The sequence below is a fragment of the Scyliorhinus canicula genome, chromosome 5, assembly GCF_902713615.1.
Source record: "Scyliorhinus canicula chromosome 5, sScyCan1.1, whole genome shotgun sequence".
In the NCBI taxonomy this organism is placed as follows: domain Eukaryota; kingdom Metazoa; phylum Chordata; class Chondrichthyes; order Carcharhiniformes; family Scyliorhinidae; genus Scyliorhinus; species Scyliorhinus canicula.
Genome location: NC_052150.1, coordinates 188,586,043 through 188,600,639, shown reverse-complemented (window position 1 = coordinate 188,600,639; position 14,597 = coordinate 188,586,043). Strand labels below are relative to the sequence as shown.

At 48.1% G+C, this 14,597-nt stretch overlaps 1 protein-coding gene across 3 annotated transcripts in view; it reads left to right on the top strand.

Moving 5' to 3' along the window:
* LOC119966490 (kinesin-1 heavy chain) overlaps positions 1–14,597 on the top strand; it is a 152,840-nt gene that overhangs the window by 107,685 nt on the left and 30,558 nt on the right. For all 3 annotated transcript variants that reach the window (XM_038798261.1, XM_038798262.1, XM_038798263.1), the window contains one exon: positions 6,655–6,840. In XM_038798261.1, coding sequence (XP_038654189.1) covers positions 6,655–6,840 — 186 coding nt within the window. The remainder of the gene's footprint in view (positions 1–6,654; positions 6,841–14,597) is intronic.

Below are 14,597 nucleotides of genomic sequence, written 5' to 3'. Positions count from 1 at the left end.
TCAGTCAGGAGTCCACCAGGTGTTGGTACTCCTCAGAAGCACTGCTATTGCAGAGGAAGCAGCAGATAAGCAGCGCTTGCCCTACCAGAGGACACCTTCACTGTGGCCTTTGCAACCCTCCCTGGTTCTCTGCCCCTCTCAGGGCAGAGGACTTACCAGTGACCCCCCACCCCTACTGATCACCAGCTGCCGTCTCCTGGTGAGATTGACAGCATTGACTGGCTCTGCCCCCACATTCCAGGCAGTGTTCAGGAGGACAGGCTTGAGTCTGCGCCTCACCCTGCAGAAGAAGGTGTCCCTAACTTCGACCCCAATGGTTAGAACCGCACACAATTCAGTCCCTCAGTCCCGGCTTCAAAACCTCGCCCGCTGTCTTAAAAATCCGAAAGCCGGTTTGTTACGTTACTTCAGTTAATCTTTTTATTTACATGTGTTTATTGGTTTTCATATCTTTACGTTGCACGTTCCAGTTTGTACTTTAAATTTACAAAATCACCGCACTTAGTATTGAGCAAAGCAACGAAAGACAAATTAAAATAGACAAGTGTGAGGTAATCTACATGTCTTCCCTCTTCCACCCACCCAATCGAGACTGTGGGCCCCTTTGGCCACTCTGACTTAGTTGGATGGCACCCTGGCTCGCTCTGCTGATTGCTGGCTATGAACAGGTCTTGGAACAAATTGATAAATGGCTTCCATGTCTTGTAGAAACCTGCTTCCGACCCATTGGTGGCGAGTTTTTAGCTTCTGCGGTTGGAGGAATTCTGACAGTCCGGACAGCCAGTCTGCAGCTTTGGTGCTGCCAATCGCCAGCAGAGCAGGATTCCTCATCGGGCGATTAGGAAGGCTAGGGTGGGGGTAGCACGGTGGCGCAGTGAGTTAGCCCTGCAGCCTCACGGCACCGAGGTCCCAGGTTCAATCCCGGCTCTGGGTCACCGTGTGGAGTTTGCACATTCTCCCCGTGTTTGCATGGGTTTCACCCCCACAACTCATGCGGAGGCTAGGTGGATTGGCCATATTCAATTGCCCCTTAATTGGAAAAATGAATTGGGTATTCTAAATTTTTTTGGAAAAAGGAAGGCTAGGGTGTCTACCCCCTCCCCATAAAGAGTTCTGGCTGATCTGAAACCCTGAAGACTGCCACCTTTGTGCGCTGCTCCGCCCTCACCCCCACAAACAACCTTGGACATTGCCTCAAAGAAGGTTGTCCAGATACCGAGAAGTGTGGGGCAGGCCCTGAACATTGGTTGGTTGGCCGGTCCTCCCTGGCACCGTTCACATTTGTCCTCCATCTCCGGGAAGAACCTACTCATTCAGGCTCTGGTTAGGTGCACTCTGTGCACCACCTTTAGCTGTATTAGGCTCAGCCCTGCACACTTGGAGATGGAGTTTGCCCTGTTGAGTGCTTCAATCCAGAGCCCCCTCCTACTTCCATGCCTAGTTCTTCATCCCATTTTCCCTCATCTCATCCAGGGAGGCGCATACCTCCTCCAACAGTCGTCTGTAGAGGACCCGACAGTTCCCTTTTCCTAGGTCACCCATGTCCATCATTTCCTCAATTTCCTGGCTTCCGGGGGTTACGTCATTGTTTCGCTACGGAGGACGTTCTTGACCTCGTCTTGTTCCCTATGGGTAGTTGGAACCTCTCCGTGAGTTCAAAGAACAAAGAAAAGTACAGCACAGGAACAGGCCCTTCGGCCCTACAAGCCTGTGCTGACCTTGCTGCCCGTCTAAACCAAAAACTTCTACAATTCCGGGGTCCGAATCCCTCTATTCCCAGCCTATTCATGTATTTGTCAAGATGCCCTTTAAACATCACTATTGTCCCTGCTTCCACCACCACCTCCGGCAGCGAATTCCAGGCACCCACTACCCTCTGTGTCAAAAGACTTGGCTCGTACATCTCTAAACCTTGCCCCTCGCACCTTAAACCGATGCACCCTAGTAATTGACCCCCCTACCCTGGGGAATAGCTTCTGACTTTGTATAATTTTGTAGACCTCTATCAGGTCGCCCCTCAACCTCCTTCGTTCCAGTGAGAACAAACCAAGTTTATTCAACCGCTCCTCATAGCTAATGACCTCCATACCAGGCAACATCCTGGTAAATCTCTTCTGCACTCTCTCTCTAAAGCCGCCACATCCTTCTGGTAGGTAGTGTGGCGACCAGAATTGAACACTGTATTCCAAGTGTGGCCTAACTAAGGTTCTATACAGCTGCAATATGTCTTGCCAATTCTTATACTCAATGCCTCGGCCAGTGAAGGCAAGCATGCCGTATGCCTTCTTGACTACCTTCTCCACCTGTGTTGCCTCTTTCAGTGACCTGTGGACCTGTACACCTAGATCTCTCTGACTGTCAATACTCTTGAGGGTTCTACCATTCACTGTATATTCTCTACCTATATTAGACCTTCCAAAATGCATTACCTCACATTTTTCCAGATTAGACTCCATCTGCCATCTCACCGCCCAAGTCTCCAAACGATCTAAATCCTGTTGTATCCTCTGACACCTCCCTGGTCGCTAGTCTGCATACATGTCATTAACCATCAGCGTCCCCTCGACCTGTCTCCACCTTTTGAAGGTGGCGTACATTTTTGCAGGGGTGTACCTGTGCTTGTTAGAGATGGGGGCCACAGTGAACATTCCTGTTGGGTCGAAGTGTGGTCTCATTTGATACCACATTCGGGGCGTGGCTACCACCACTGGGCTATTTTAGTGCTTGGTCGGAGGGGATGGGAGTGTGGTCGTGATTAGGGCTTGGAGGGGGGGAGGGGTCGCACCTCTGTTGGTCCATATGTTTGCCATGGGAGCACTGTACAGTAGCTTCACCCAGGAGGTGAGCCCTGATGCAAACCCCAACCACTCCAGTATCTCTTGAGGTGCTTCCACTTGACTCTGTTGGAAGCCTTTTCTGCGTCCAGGGAGATGATCACGTCAGGTGTTCTCTCCCTGGATGAGGTCATTATCACGGTCAGCAGGCGCCTAATGTTCGATGTTAATTGCCTGCCCTTGACGAAGCTCATCTGGTCCTCTGCAACCACCTCCGGTCGCAGCTTTCCAGCTGCCCAGCCAGGGTTTTCCAGGATTTTCACATCTACATTGAACAGCAAGGTGGGTCTGTAGAACCTGCACTCTGTCGGGTCTTTGTCCTTTTTGGTTATCAGTGATATTGGAGTTTGCGCCGTGTTGGAGGCAGGGAGCCCCTTACCAGCAAGTCTGCGAACATCTCCCACAGTTGCGGGGGCAGTGCTGGTGCAAATATTTTGCAGACATCTGCTGGGAATCCACCTGGCCCCGGTGCCTTCTCCGCCTGCACGGAGTTGATGCACTCCATGACTTCCCAGTCCTAATAGTCTCCTATTTTCCCCCATGACTGGCATATCCATCGAGGAACTGCTTCAACCTCTCGTCTCCCTAAGGAAGTTTTGGAGGTGTACAGCCCCTGGTAGAAGGCTTCGAAAGTCTCATTGACCTTTTCTGGCTTGGCTACGTGCCTGCCATTGATGTCTCTAGCCTGCGCTATTTCTCTAGTGGCTGCCTACTTTCTCAGCTGGTGAGCCAGCAGGCGGCTATCTTTGTCGTCGTGCTCATAAAAGGTCCCCAGTGACTGGCGGAGTTGGTGTGCTGCTTTCTTCGTGGAGAGCAAGTCAAAGTTCATTTGTAGCTTTTTCCTCTCCGTCAGACACTCCACGGTCGGGGCTGCGGAGTACTGCCAGTCCACCTCCAGTATGGAGTTGGCCAGTATCTCTGCTCACTTTGTACGTGATAATTTCTCCTTTGCTCATAGCCTTCAGCTCCTCCTGGAATTTGGTGGGTGAGATGTCCCCATTCTAATCATTGGTAACGTACCCATGTATGGCCTGTGATATTGTTTTGCAAAATGCCTTATTGGCAAGGAGGGCAATGTCTGACCTCCATTGGGGGGGGGGGGGGGGGGCATTGGGTGTTGGCCCGTCTCCAACCACAATCATGTGGTGTGGAGCATGGTCGGAGATTAGGATTGCGGAGTATTCTGCTCTTACTACCCCTGGAAGCACTGCGTTCCCCACTACAAAGAAGTCGATCCTGGTGTAGACCCTGTGTACCTGCGAGAAGGAGAATTCTTGTGTGAACCTCCATGGGTCCACTGCCCCCATCTGTTCCATGAATGAACCTCGTATCTTCGCCATGTTTGATGTTTTCTCTGATTTGGAGGTGTGCGCATGTCCGTGGTTTCCCTTATTGTTTTCGGGGGGGCCAGCCAAAATGGCCATGGCCACCGTACTCCCCATGAGGCCGGGGCCTTGCGCTCCGGGGTTCCCCTTTGCCAAAGGGCCACCAACTGTGTACACCATGTGGGTGAGCCCCTGCATTGCAGGATTTCTTTGTTTAGAGACCCTCCAAAGTGGCTGTTTGCAGTGCCTTTGTGTTCTTGTGTTCCTTGTTGCTGTGTGCGATCCGCCACAGCCAGCCTGGAGCCATTCCCCCCCCCCCCCCCCCCCCCTCCCCCCCTCTCTGTTCTCATACTTAGTCTGCTTCCCTAACCCCCCCGATAGCCCCTAGTTTGAAATGTTCTTCTCTTTTCTCCCGCCCCCTCGCTCATATTTCCTGGTGCTAGTGTGGTGGTCCCCTCCTGTGGTCAATATGTTTTACCCTTCTACCCCCTCCCACCGGCTGTTGCGTGTCTGTTCCCCCTTCCTCCTACTCCACACCCCCTGCTGTTCTTGCCCCCTCCTTTCTGATATTTAGATCCAGTATTCAAAACAAAGTGTTACAGTCCCTCAATTTCTCAATGTCCCAGTATGTTAGGGTGTCCGGTTCATCACTGGTTCTGTTGCTGTCTTTCCAGCCCATGTTTGCAGATGAATTCGCTTGCGTCCACCGGTGTGGTAAAGTATTGTTCTCTGCCGTGAAGGTGACCCAGAGCTTGGCTGGGTCATCATTCTGAACTTAACATTCTTCTTATAGAGGGCTGCCTCGGCTTTGTTGAATTCCGCCCAGCGCTTGGCCAGTCTGCCCCAATGTCCTGATGCACCCTGATTGAGTGACCCTCCCAGTTGCAGGATCTTGTCTGTCTGGCCCAGTTCAGGATTCTTTCCCAGTCCTGGTGCAGCTTTGTGATGATGGTTGCTCCCCAGTCTTGTGCTTTTGTCAGAGTGACCTGTGAGCTCTGTATTTCTGGTATTTTGGGGAAGCTGTCTCTTCCCCACCAGATTACCCAGCATTTGGGCCACCTATTCCATGTGGTTCCTGCCCTCGATTCCCTCCGGTAAACCCACTATGTGGAGGCTCTGGACCTGCAATCTATCTTCCTGATGCTCAACCTTTCCCCTTGGAATCTGTTGTGTTGCCGCCAACCTTGCCATCTGTCTCTAATGCGGTCTTCTCTAGATCCCTTCATTGTGTCCTGGGTCTCCTGCCACCTTCCTGCCTTTTCCAGGGTTGCTTGCGGGGCGATCAGTGGCTCTGCCACCACCATATTGACTGTTACCCATATCTCTGTCTTACAGGCCTCCTTGAACTCCTCCATCCATTTGTGTGTGGGTGGGGCCTGGGGCCTCACCACCCCACCTCCTTGAACTACTCCATCCATTTGGTGGGGGGTGGGGGCTGAGGCCTCACCACCCCGCCTCCTTGAACTCCTCCATCTATTTGTGTGGGGGGTGGGCCTGGGGCCTCACCACCCCGCCTCCTTGAACTCCTCCATCCATTTGTTAGGTGGGGGATGGGGCCTCACCACTCCGCCTCCTTGCCAACGCTTAATTCCTCCTCTCCAGGCTTGCGCTTTCTTTTCCATCCTTTCGCCCTTGGAGCTCCTGTCACTTGGCATGTCTTTCCTGATGGTGTTGCACGTTTAAAGCTGGAACAGGCTCCTCCTTTTAGAATTCCTCTGTCTGTCGGTGCAGGATACTTTTCTCTCAAAGGGCACCAAAAGTAGGTTGTCAAAATGTTTATAGCTATTTGATTTATTACTGTGAACGGGCAGTACACATTAGATTCAGCCACAGGATACTTTAACGTTATAATTTAGTAAAATACTATCTCACTGCAATAAGCCAAGATGAAGTCGATTACTAAACATTTGGTTCTTGTGGTGATTTACTGCTGAAATACCAGGAATGTTGGCATTGGAAAGGACCAGCTTTGGTAAGCGGGGATTGCTACAGGGTGTATATACATCATGTATTGCTCTTGAAATGGTTACATTGTTAATATCATACAGTCATACAATCCTTAACGATTTCTACACTCCTCAAATTCTGATCTGTATACCCTGATTTTCTACCATTGGCAAGCTCTGGAGTTAATTATCTCAATCTCTTCACCTCTCTGCTATTGTACTCTTCTCTTGTCTTTTAAGATGCTCCTTAAAAACCTACCATTTTGATTGAACATTTAGTCACACTTCTTGACTTTGTGTCAAACTATGTGAGATACTGTTGCTGTGAAAGTGTTTTGGGTTGCTTATAGTAATGCAAGTTGCTATTGCAGCCAGAGAACAAACTTAATGAAACCATTTTAGCTATATCTTGCTAAACTTTGCTTATGTTTCAATAATTTACATTGCTTAATAAAGAAAAGCTAAGTTGGAAATGTATTCATTAATCTCTTTGCCTGAAAGCAGCAGTGACATTGTGACAAACTGCATGAATGTAAATTTACTTCACAGCCCGAGGGAAGTGGCCTCCTAGATGAGGAATTTACAGTGGCACGGCTGTACATTAGTAAAATGAAATCTGAAGTGAAGACTATGGTGAAACGGTGTAAGCAGTTGGAAAGCACACAGGTCGAGAGTAACCAGAAGTTAGAAGAGAATGAAAAGGAATTGGCAGCTTGTCAACTTCGCATTTCCCAGGTAATTGATGGAATAATCTAAGGTTGGCTGGCTAATTTTATTGCTGTTAGTTAGTTTCAATGTGCGAAGATGTCAAGGAAGAGCATTTTTGTGCAGAGCTTCAACACTTTCTGATGGGCTTGGTCAAAAATTTGAGCAGTGACCCTTTTCGCAGTGTTTTATAACAGGGCCAGAAGTTAATTTTGTAAGACCAGTTAGTAATGGCAGTTAAAAATTAAAAAGATTTATCTAAAAGTGGATGTTGACAGGATTCACAAGGCATATTAGGAGCCAAATATTTGAACAAACTGACTATTATCCCATCGCTACCATGTCACATATAATAATAAGAATAGCTTATTGTCACAAGTAGGCTTCAAATGAGGTTACTGTGAAAAGCCCGTAGTCGCCACATTCCGGCGCCTGTTCGGGGAGGCTGGTACGGGAATTGAACCCGCGCTGCTGGCATTGTTCTGTATTGTTCTGCATTACAAGCCAGTGTTTAGCCCACTGTGCTAAACCAGCCCATCCCTGATTTTACTTTGAAAATAAAGGCTGGAAACTTTGGGTTCTACCACCTATTGGACTCGAGTAACTTCTGACAAGTTACAATCATAAAGCTGCGTAAGCTAAAATCTTTTGAGGAATGGCACTCAGTCAGATTGCCACACCATTCCTACTTTACAGCGACACATCAAGTGCTGCCTTTCTAGCTAGGACCTCTGATGCCAGCTTCTTCAGAAATGTGGAGTTTACCTTCAATCTAGCTGCGTCCTCGTAACATTGGGGGAAAGGCAAGTCCTTCCCCTTTTTAGGGCACTAGCTGACGTATTCTGCTAAATGCTCACTAACCCACTGAACAGCCAGTACCCATGTTAGTCTGAGTATCGTGAGTAACTGGGTAGGCTGGGCTAGAGATAGTAGTTGGGAGTCCGGGAAGGGACTCGGGTTAGGGGTTGTAGTTGGGTGGTGAGGTTACGTCAGGGTGGAGTTGGGATGGGGGGGGGGGTTGGGTTAGGGGGTGGAGTTGGGTGGAGAAATCGGGTCAAGGTAAGTTGGAGGGGTGGCGTCGGGTGGTGGGAGCTGGTCGGGTTGAGGGAGATGGTCAGTGAATGTTTGGGAGGATCAGTTGTATAGTTACCCAGAAGTTGGACTAGGATTTTTCTGACTAACGTTTCCAGGTAGCTATCCAATAAGTATGTCAGAACTGTCTGAAGTCTGACTCTAACTTGGAGTTGGAGACTTTTATACGAGGTCACAGGGAGCAGGGGAATTGCCTATCGGAAGTTCAAACTTCCCAGGCAGTCCCCACAAAGCCATTGCTTTGGGACTTTGAGGAGTCTTGACGTGGATTGTGCAGGGGAGGCTGGGGAAATTTGACTGCTGCATCTGGTCTCTGACAATCCAGAGACAGAAGATCTTGACCACTTGTTGCATAAACATGTGTCATAATCAAATATCAAAAGTTTAGATTAATCATTAAGAGTAAGAGAAGCTATATGATAAAAGTTAAATACAGAACTTGCTAAGATCCCTGTGGAGGACCCCCAGCAGTGTGGTTCATACAGGCCCATATCTCTCCTCAACGTGGATGCTAAGGTGCTGGCAAAAATCCTGGCCACCAGGATAGAGGATTGTGTGCCAGGGGTTGTGCACGAGGACCAGACAGGTTTTGTGAAGGGAAGGCAGCTGAACACGAATGTGCGGAGATTGCTGAATGTCATTATGATGCCGGCGATTGAGGGGGAGGCAGAGATAGTGGTGGCGCTGGATGCGGAGAAGGCCTTCGATAGAGTGGAGTGGGGAGGTGTTGGGGAGGTTTGGATTTGGTGAAGGTTCATTAGATGGGTAAGGCTGCTATATGAGGCCCCGATGGCGTGCGTGGCCACGAATAGGAGGAGGTCGGAGTACTTCCGGCTTTACCGAGGGACCAGGCAGGGTTGCCCCCTGTCCCCCTTGTTGTTTGCACTGGCAATCGAGCCGCTGGCGATGGCATTGAGAGATTCAGAGAGGTGGAGAGGCTTGGTGCGAGGTGGAGAGGAACATAGGGTGTCGTTGTATGCCGACGACCTGTTACTGTATGTGGCGGACCCGGTGGGAGGGATGCCGGGAGTGATGGAGTTACTAGCCGAGTTTGGGACCTTCTCAGGTTATAAATTAAACTTGGGCAAGAGTGAGGTGTTTGTGGTGCACCCTGGAGACCAGGAGGAAGGAATTGGTAGGCTCCCGCTTAGGCGGGCAGGGGAGAGCTTTAGGTACCTGGGGGTACAAGTGGCCAGGGACTGGGGGACTCTCCACAAGCATAACTTTACCAGACTGGTAGATCAGATGGAGGAGGAGTTCAGGAGGTGGGACATGCTGCCATTGTCGTTGGCGGGGAGGGTGCAGTCCGTCAAAATGACAGTGCTTCCGAGGTTCTTGTTCCTTTTTCAGTGCCTGCCCATATTTATCCCCAGGGCCGCCTTTAGGAGAGTGACCGGCAGTATTCTGAGCTTTGTGTGGGCACATGGGACTCCGAGAGTGAGGAGGGTGTTCCTGGAGCGAGGAAGGGATAGAGGCGGGCTGGCGCTGCCCAACCTTCTGGGGTATTATTGGGCAGCCAATGTGTCAATGGTGCGTAAATGGGTGATGGAGGGGGGAGGGGCGGCGTGGAAAAGAATGGAGATGGCGTCATGTAGAGGTACGAGCCTGGGTGCCATGGTAACGGCACCGTTGCCGCTCTCCCCTAAGATGTTTACCACGAGCCCGGTGGTGGCGGCGACCCTAAGAATCTGGGGACAGTGGAGACGGCATCGGGGGGAAACAGGGTGCTCGATGGAGGCTCCACTGGGTGGCAACCATCGGTTCATCCCGGGGAACACGGATGGGGGATTCAGGGGGTGGCAAAGGGCGGGCATCAGCAAATTGAGGGACCTGTTTATTGGCGGGAGGTTTGCGGGCCTGGGGGAACTGGAAGATAAATTTGGCCTTCCCCAGGGGAACATGTTCAGATACCTGCAGGTAAAGGCGTTTGCTAGGCGACAGGTAGAGGGATTCCCTTTGCTGCCCTCACAGGGGACGATGGACAGAGTGCTTTCGGGGGTGTGGGTAGGAGAGGGGAAGGTGTCTGACATCTATAAGGTAATGCAGGAGGTGGAGGAGTCGTCAGCGGAGGAGCTGAAGGCTAAATGGGAGGAGGAACTCGGGGAGCAGATAGAGGACGGGACTTGGGCGGAGGCCTTGGAGAGAGTCAACTCTTCCTCCTCATGTGCGAGGCTTAGTCTAATCAAATTTAAGGTGCTGCACCGGGCCCACATGTCCGGGACTAGGATGAGTAGGTTCTTCGGCGGTGAGGACAGGTGCACCAGATGTTCGGGAAGTCCTGCAAACCACGCCCATATGTTCTGGGCATGCCCAGCACTGGAAGAATTTTGGAAGGGGGTGGCGGGGACGGTGTCGAGGGTGGTTGGATCCAGGGTCAAACCAGGGTGGGGACTCGCGATTTTTGGAGTTGCGGTAGAGCCGGGAGTGCAGGAGGCGAAAGAGGCCGGTGTCCTGGCCTTTGCGTCCCTAGTAGCCCGTCGAAGGATTCTGTTACAATGGAAGGATGCAAGGCCCCCAAGCGTGGAGACCTGGATCAGTGACATAGCGGGATTTATAAAATTGGAAAAGGTCAAATTTGCCCTGAGAGGATCAATATAAGGGTTCTATAAACGATGGCAGCCTTTTCTGGACTTCCTAGCTCAGAGATAGGTAACTGGGTCAATAGCAGCAGCAACCCCGGGGGGGGGGGGGGGGGGGGGGGGGGTGCATTATCGTAGTGTTTATTCTGTAACTTTATAGTGTGTTAATTTGCGTTGTTAAAATGCTGGGTTGTTCATGGGGATGGGGCGAATGTATATGATTGTTAATATTATTGTTATTTTCGGTATTTTACTAAGGTGCGTCAATGTTGGATAAAATCAAAATTTCTCAATAAAAATTATTTTTTTAAAAAAAGATCCCTGTGGAGACTAATAACTCCAACAAAAACAAAAAATGAGCTCCCAGTGAATAGTTGAAAGGGTGCCTCGCAAGTGCCAGGCAATGGCCAGCTCGTACAAGAGAGGATTTAACCATCGCTTCTCGACATTCAATGGCATTGCCATCACTGAATCACCCACAATCAACATATTGGGGGTTACCGTTGATCAGAAACTGAACTGGACTAGCCATATTAATACTGTGGCTAGGAATCCTAAAGTGAGTAACTCACCTCCTGACCTCCCAAAACCTGTCCACCACCTATAAGGCATAAGTCAGGAATGTAATGGAATATCTTCCACTTGCCTGGATGAGTGCAGTTCCAACAACATTCAGAAGCTCGACACCATCCAGGACAGTAGCCTGCTTGATTGCTCCCCCACCACAAACACTCAAATCCTGCACCGCTGACGAGCAGTGCAGTAACTCACCAAGGCTCCCTAGGCAGCACCTTCCAACCCATGGCCACTACCATCTAGAAGTGCAAGAGCAGCAGATACCTGGGAACCCCACCACCTGGAGGTTCCCCTCCAAGTCACTCACCACCCTAACTTGTAAATATATCACTATTCCTTTATTGTCACTGGGGCAACATCCTGGAACTCCCTCTTTAACAGCACAGTGGGTATACCTACACCTCCAGGACTGCGGCGGTTCAAGAAGGCAACTGGCCACCACCTTCTTGAGGGTAACTAGGAATGGGCAATAAATTCTGCCTTAACCAGCGACGCCCACATCGCCCTCTTATGCAGATATTCCGTTCTCCCAGTATCACTGTGATTTTTTTTTTTAACTCCTCCGGTTTATTTCCATTCTTTTCCTTTGCCAACCTGGTCACTTTTAACCCCAGAACTGTTTTTCACGGTGAGAGAATTAACAATCTTGCAATCCTGTGCGTTGAACCTTAAAGATTGGTTGCCTCTAGCTGCTCTCTGTCTCTCTAATCCCTACAGGCTAGCTAAAGTTTCAGGGATATCACAGGAGCTCTTCCCCTCTGAAAGGCCATCTCAATGACTATGTGAATCACATGAGCTGCGTTTCCAGATAGAATTGTTGAGTAGCTATCCTTTAGACCCCAATCATGGAATCCAGTAACCAGTTAAAAGTACAACTGTTTAGACCTGACATTGTCAACACCTCCCTGTTACTTGAGACTAACTGTCTATCCGTTATTAGCTATTGTCTACAAGATTGAACATAGTGCGCCAACTTCCAGTAAAAACCTAGGTCTTTAGCATGTGATTTGATTGTTGTTGACTGGTCACACAATCCTTCTTCATTTTACTCTCAAGATGAGTCCCAAATATCAAAACTCCTATTTAGAACAATCTATTAAATCCTGCAAGCTGCAGGTACAGAACCCTTCGGTGGGCTGCCAGTTAGATAGTGCTGGTTTAAATGTTTGATTTCAATAAGCATAAGTTGGTTTGCGATTTATTTATTTTTTTATTTTTATTTTTTTTGGGTTCTTCCTCGCGTCATTACTTCAATAGACAATGTTCCATGTAGTCCAGTGAAAATCAAATTGGTGAAATCAAGGGAAAAGATATCAAACTCATATCAGCATTATTTTAACGCTGCGTGATAACCTTCTGCCCTTTTTATTTTCTTTCACTTTAGTCTGTTCATTCTCGGTTCAATTGAAGGAATATTTGAGGGAAAAACACATTTTTTGGGTGTGTTAATCAAACACTAGTTCATTCACTCAAAAAATGAATAGAAAACTTACTGGGATTTTCTTTATTCACAAAATCCATTTTCCATTTCAGGATGTTTGCATTCATTGACATGTTATGCAGTCATTTTAGGTGTAAGTTGGTGATCAAATTATGTAGTAATATGAATCCATATTCCCAGATACAGCTCAGACATAAAAATAAAATTTGATTAGATATATTGAACCTAGAGTCGTAGAGCTTTACAGCCCATCATGTCTTCACCGGCCATCAAGCACCTATCTATGTAGCCCCAATTTCCAGCACTTGGTCAGAAGCCTTGTATGCTATGGCGTTTCAAATACTCATCGAAAGCAAGATGTCACTGCACATAACCTGATCTGATGAAAATTGGAAATGGGCTGCCACTGAGTAGACGAATATATCAAACAAGGGGGAGAAAGTTAATGGGTGCAGCCAATCTGCTGACGTGAGGTTAATTGCCCACGTGGAGCTTGACCGTTTCCTGCTTTCCGCAGGTAGTTGAGTGCCTGTCTAAAACAGACTGGAGCATCATACATTTGTCAAAATTAATATTCCCATCGCAGCAATAACATCCACATAGCATTTTAACCAAGGCTTGGAGAGTGGAAGCTACTGTGGCTTTGCTGCCAGCCTGAAACAGGTTTGCAGCTTGTGGGAATTCAGAGGTCTTTTGAGTAAATTGGAAACTCTTTGTGGGATGAAGAGCACGAGTCTTCCTGCAAGTTCCACAAAAGAAATCACAAATTTCCTCCCAACTGGAGATCTGAGGAAGAATGTTTTTTATGCCGCGAGTGGTAATGAAATAGCGAGAGCTAGTGATTTAGAAAGGAAATTCGATTGTTTATAGGTGAAATAAACTTGCAGGGCTACAGGCATGAGTGCATGGAATGAGATTCGATTGCCTGAAAGGCTGCCTTCTGTGCCATAAAGATTATATGAGTCTGACCTTTTCCTCTGTTGGAAACCCCCTCTACGTACAAGAATGCAGGTGGACCTTCACGGGTATCTTGATGACCTGTTGAAAGATCTGTGCTCTCTTTCCACCTGGGAACATGACAGTTAAAATACCCCACGTCGGAAATTTAGGCCATCAAATGGGTTTTGAACTCGACTCCTTCATAAAATTACAACAGTTTTGTTGATTCAAAAGGCTGAATGAACGTCTCAAACTCAGCATTTTTAGCCCGCAGTCAATTTGATACCAAGATAAAAGCAAATTACTGCGGATGCTGGAATCTAAAACAAAAATGCTGGCAAATCTCAGCAGGTCTAACAGCATCTGTGGAGAGAGAACAAAGCTAACGTAGAATCTAGATGACTCTTCATCAAAGCTATAGAGAACTGGAAATGGGATGCGATTTGATACATTTGACTGATCTGTGAAAACCCTGATACAGTATTGATTAAGATTTCCACCACTAGGGGGTGGCACGGTGGAGCAGTGGTTAATACGGTTGCCTCACGGCGCCGAGGACCCGGGTTCGATCTGGGCCCCAGGTCACTGTCTGTGTGGAGTTTTCACATTCTCCCCATGTCTGTGGGTCTAACCCCCACCACCCAAAGATGTGCAGGGTAGGTGGATTGACCATGCTAAATTACCCCTTAGTTGGAAAAAAAAAATTAGGTAGTCTAAATTTATTTGAGGTTTGCATCTCTGGCATCTTGTTCCATCTCCATTCAGTCAGGCCAAATTTCTACGGTTGTGTCAATCTACATGATGCCACCATGATTGAAGAGATAGTAAATTGTTGCACTGTTAAGTCACAATGGAGTCCAAAAAGTTCCAAATGCTGTTCTAGTAATATAAAACATGGAATTGGCAGCAATTGCACAAACATTCTTGTATGTGTTGTTGCCTCAAAAATTTGGTGTTAAAATAAAGCTTTTCGCAATTTTACTATTTCTATTTAGGTTGATACTACCCATTAACTGCCCCCATCTCTAAGTAGGTTTCTTTCTGTCTCCTCCATCTATATAATTCATTTTTGGCTCATTATAATTTTAATTGCAAAAAGACAAAAGCCTAAAAGTTTAAAAAGGACCTGTTTATCGGTTAATAGAAATATAAAAAAGCAG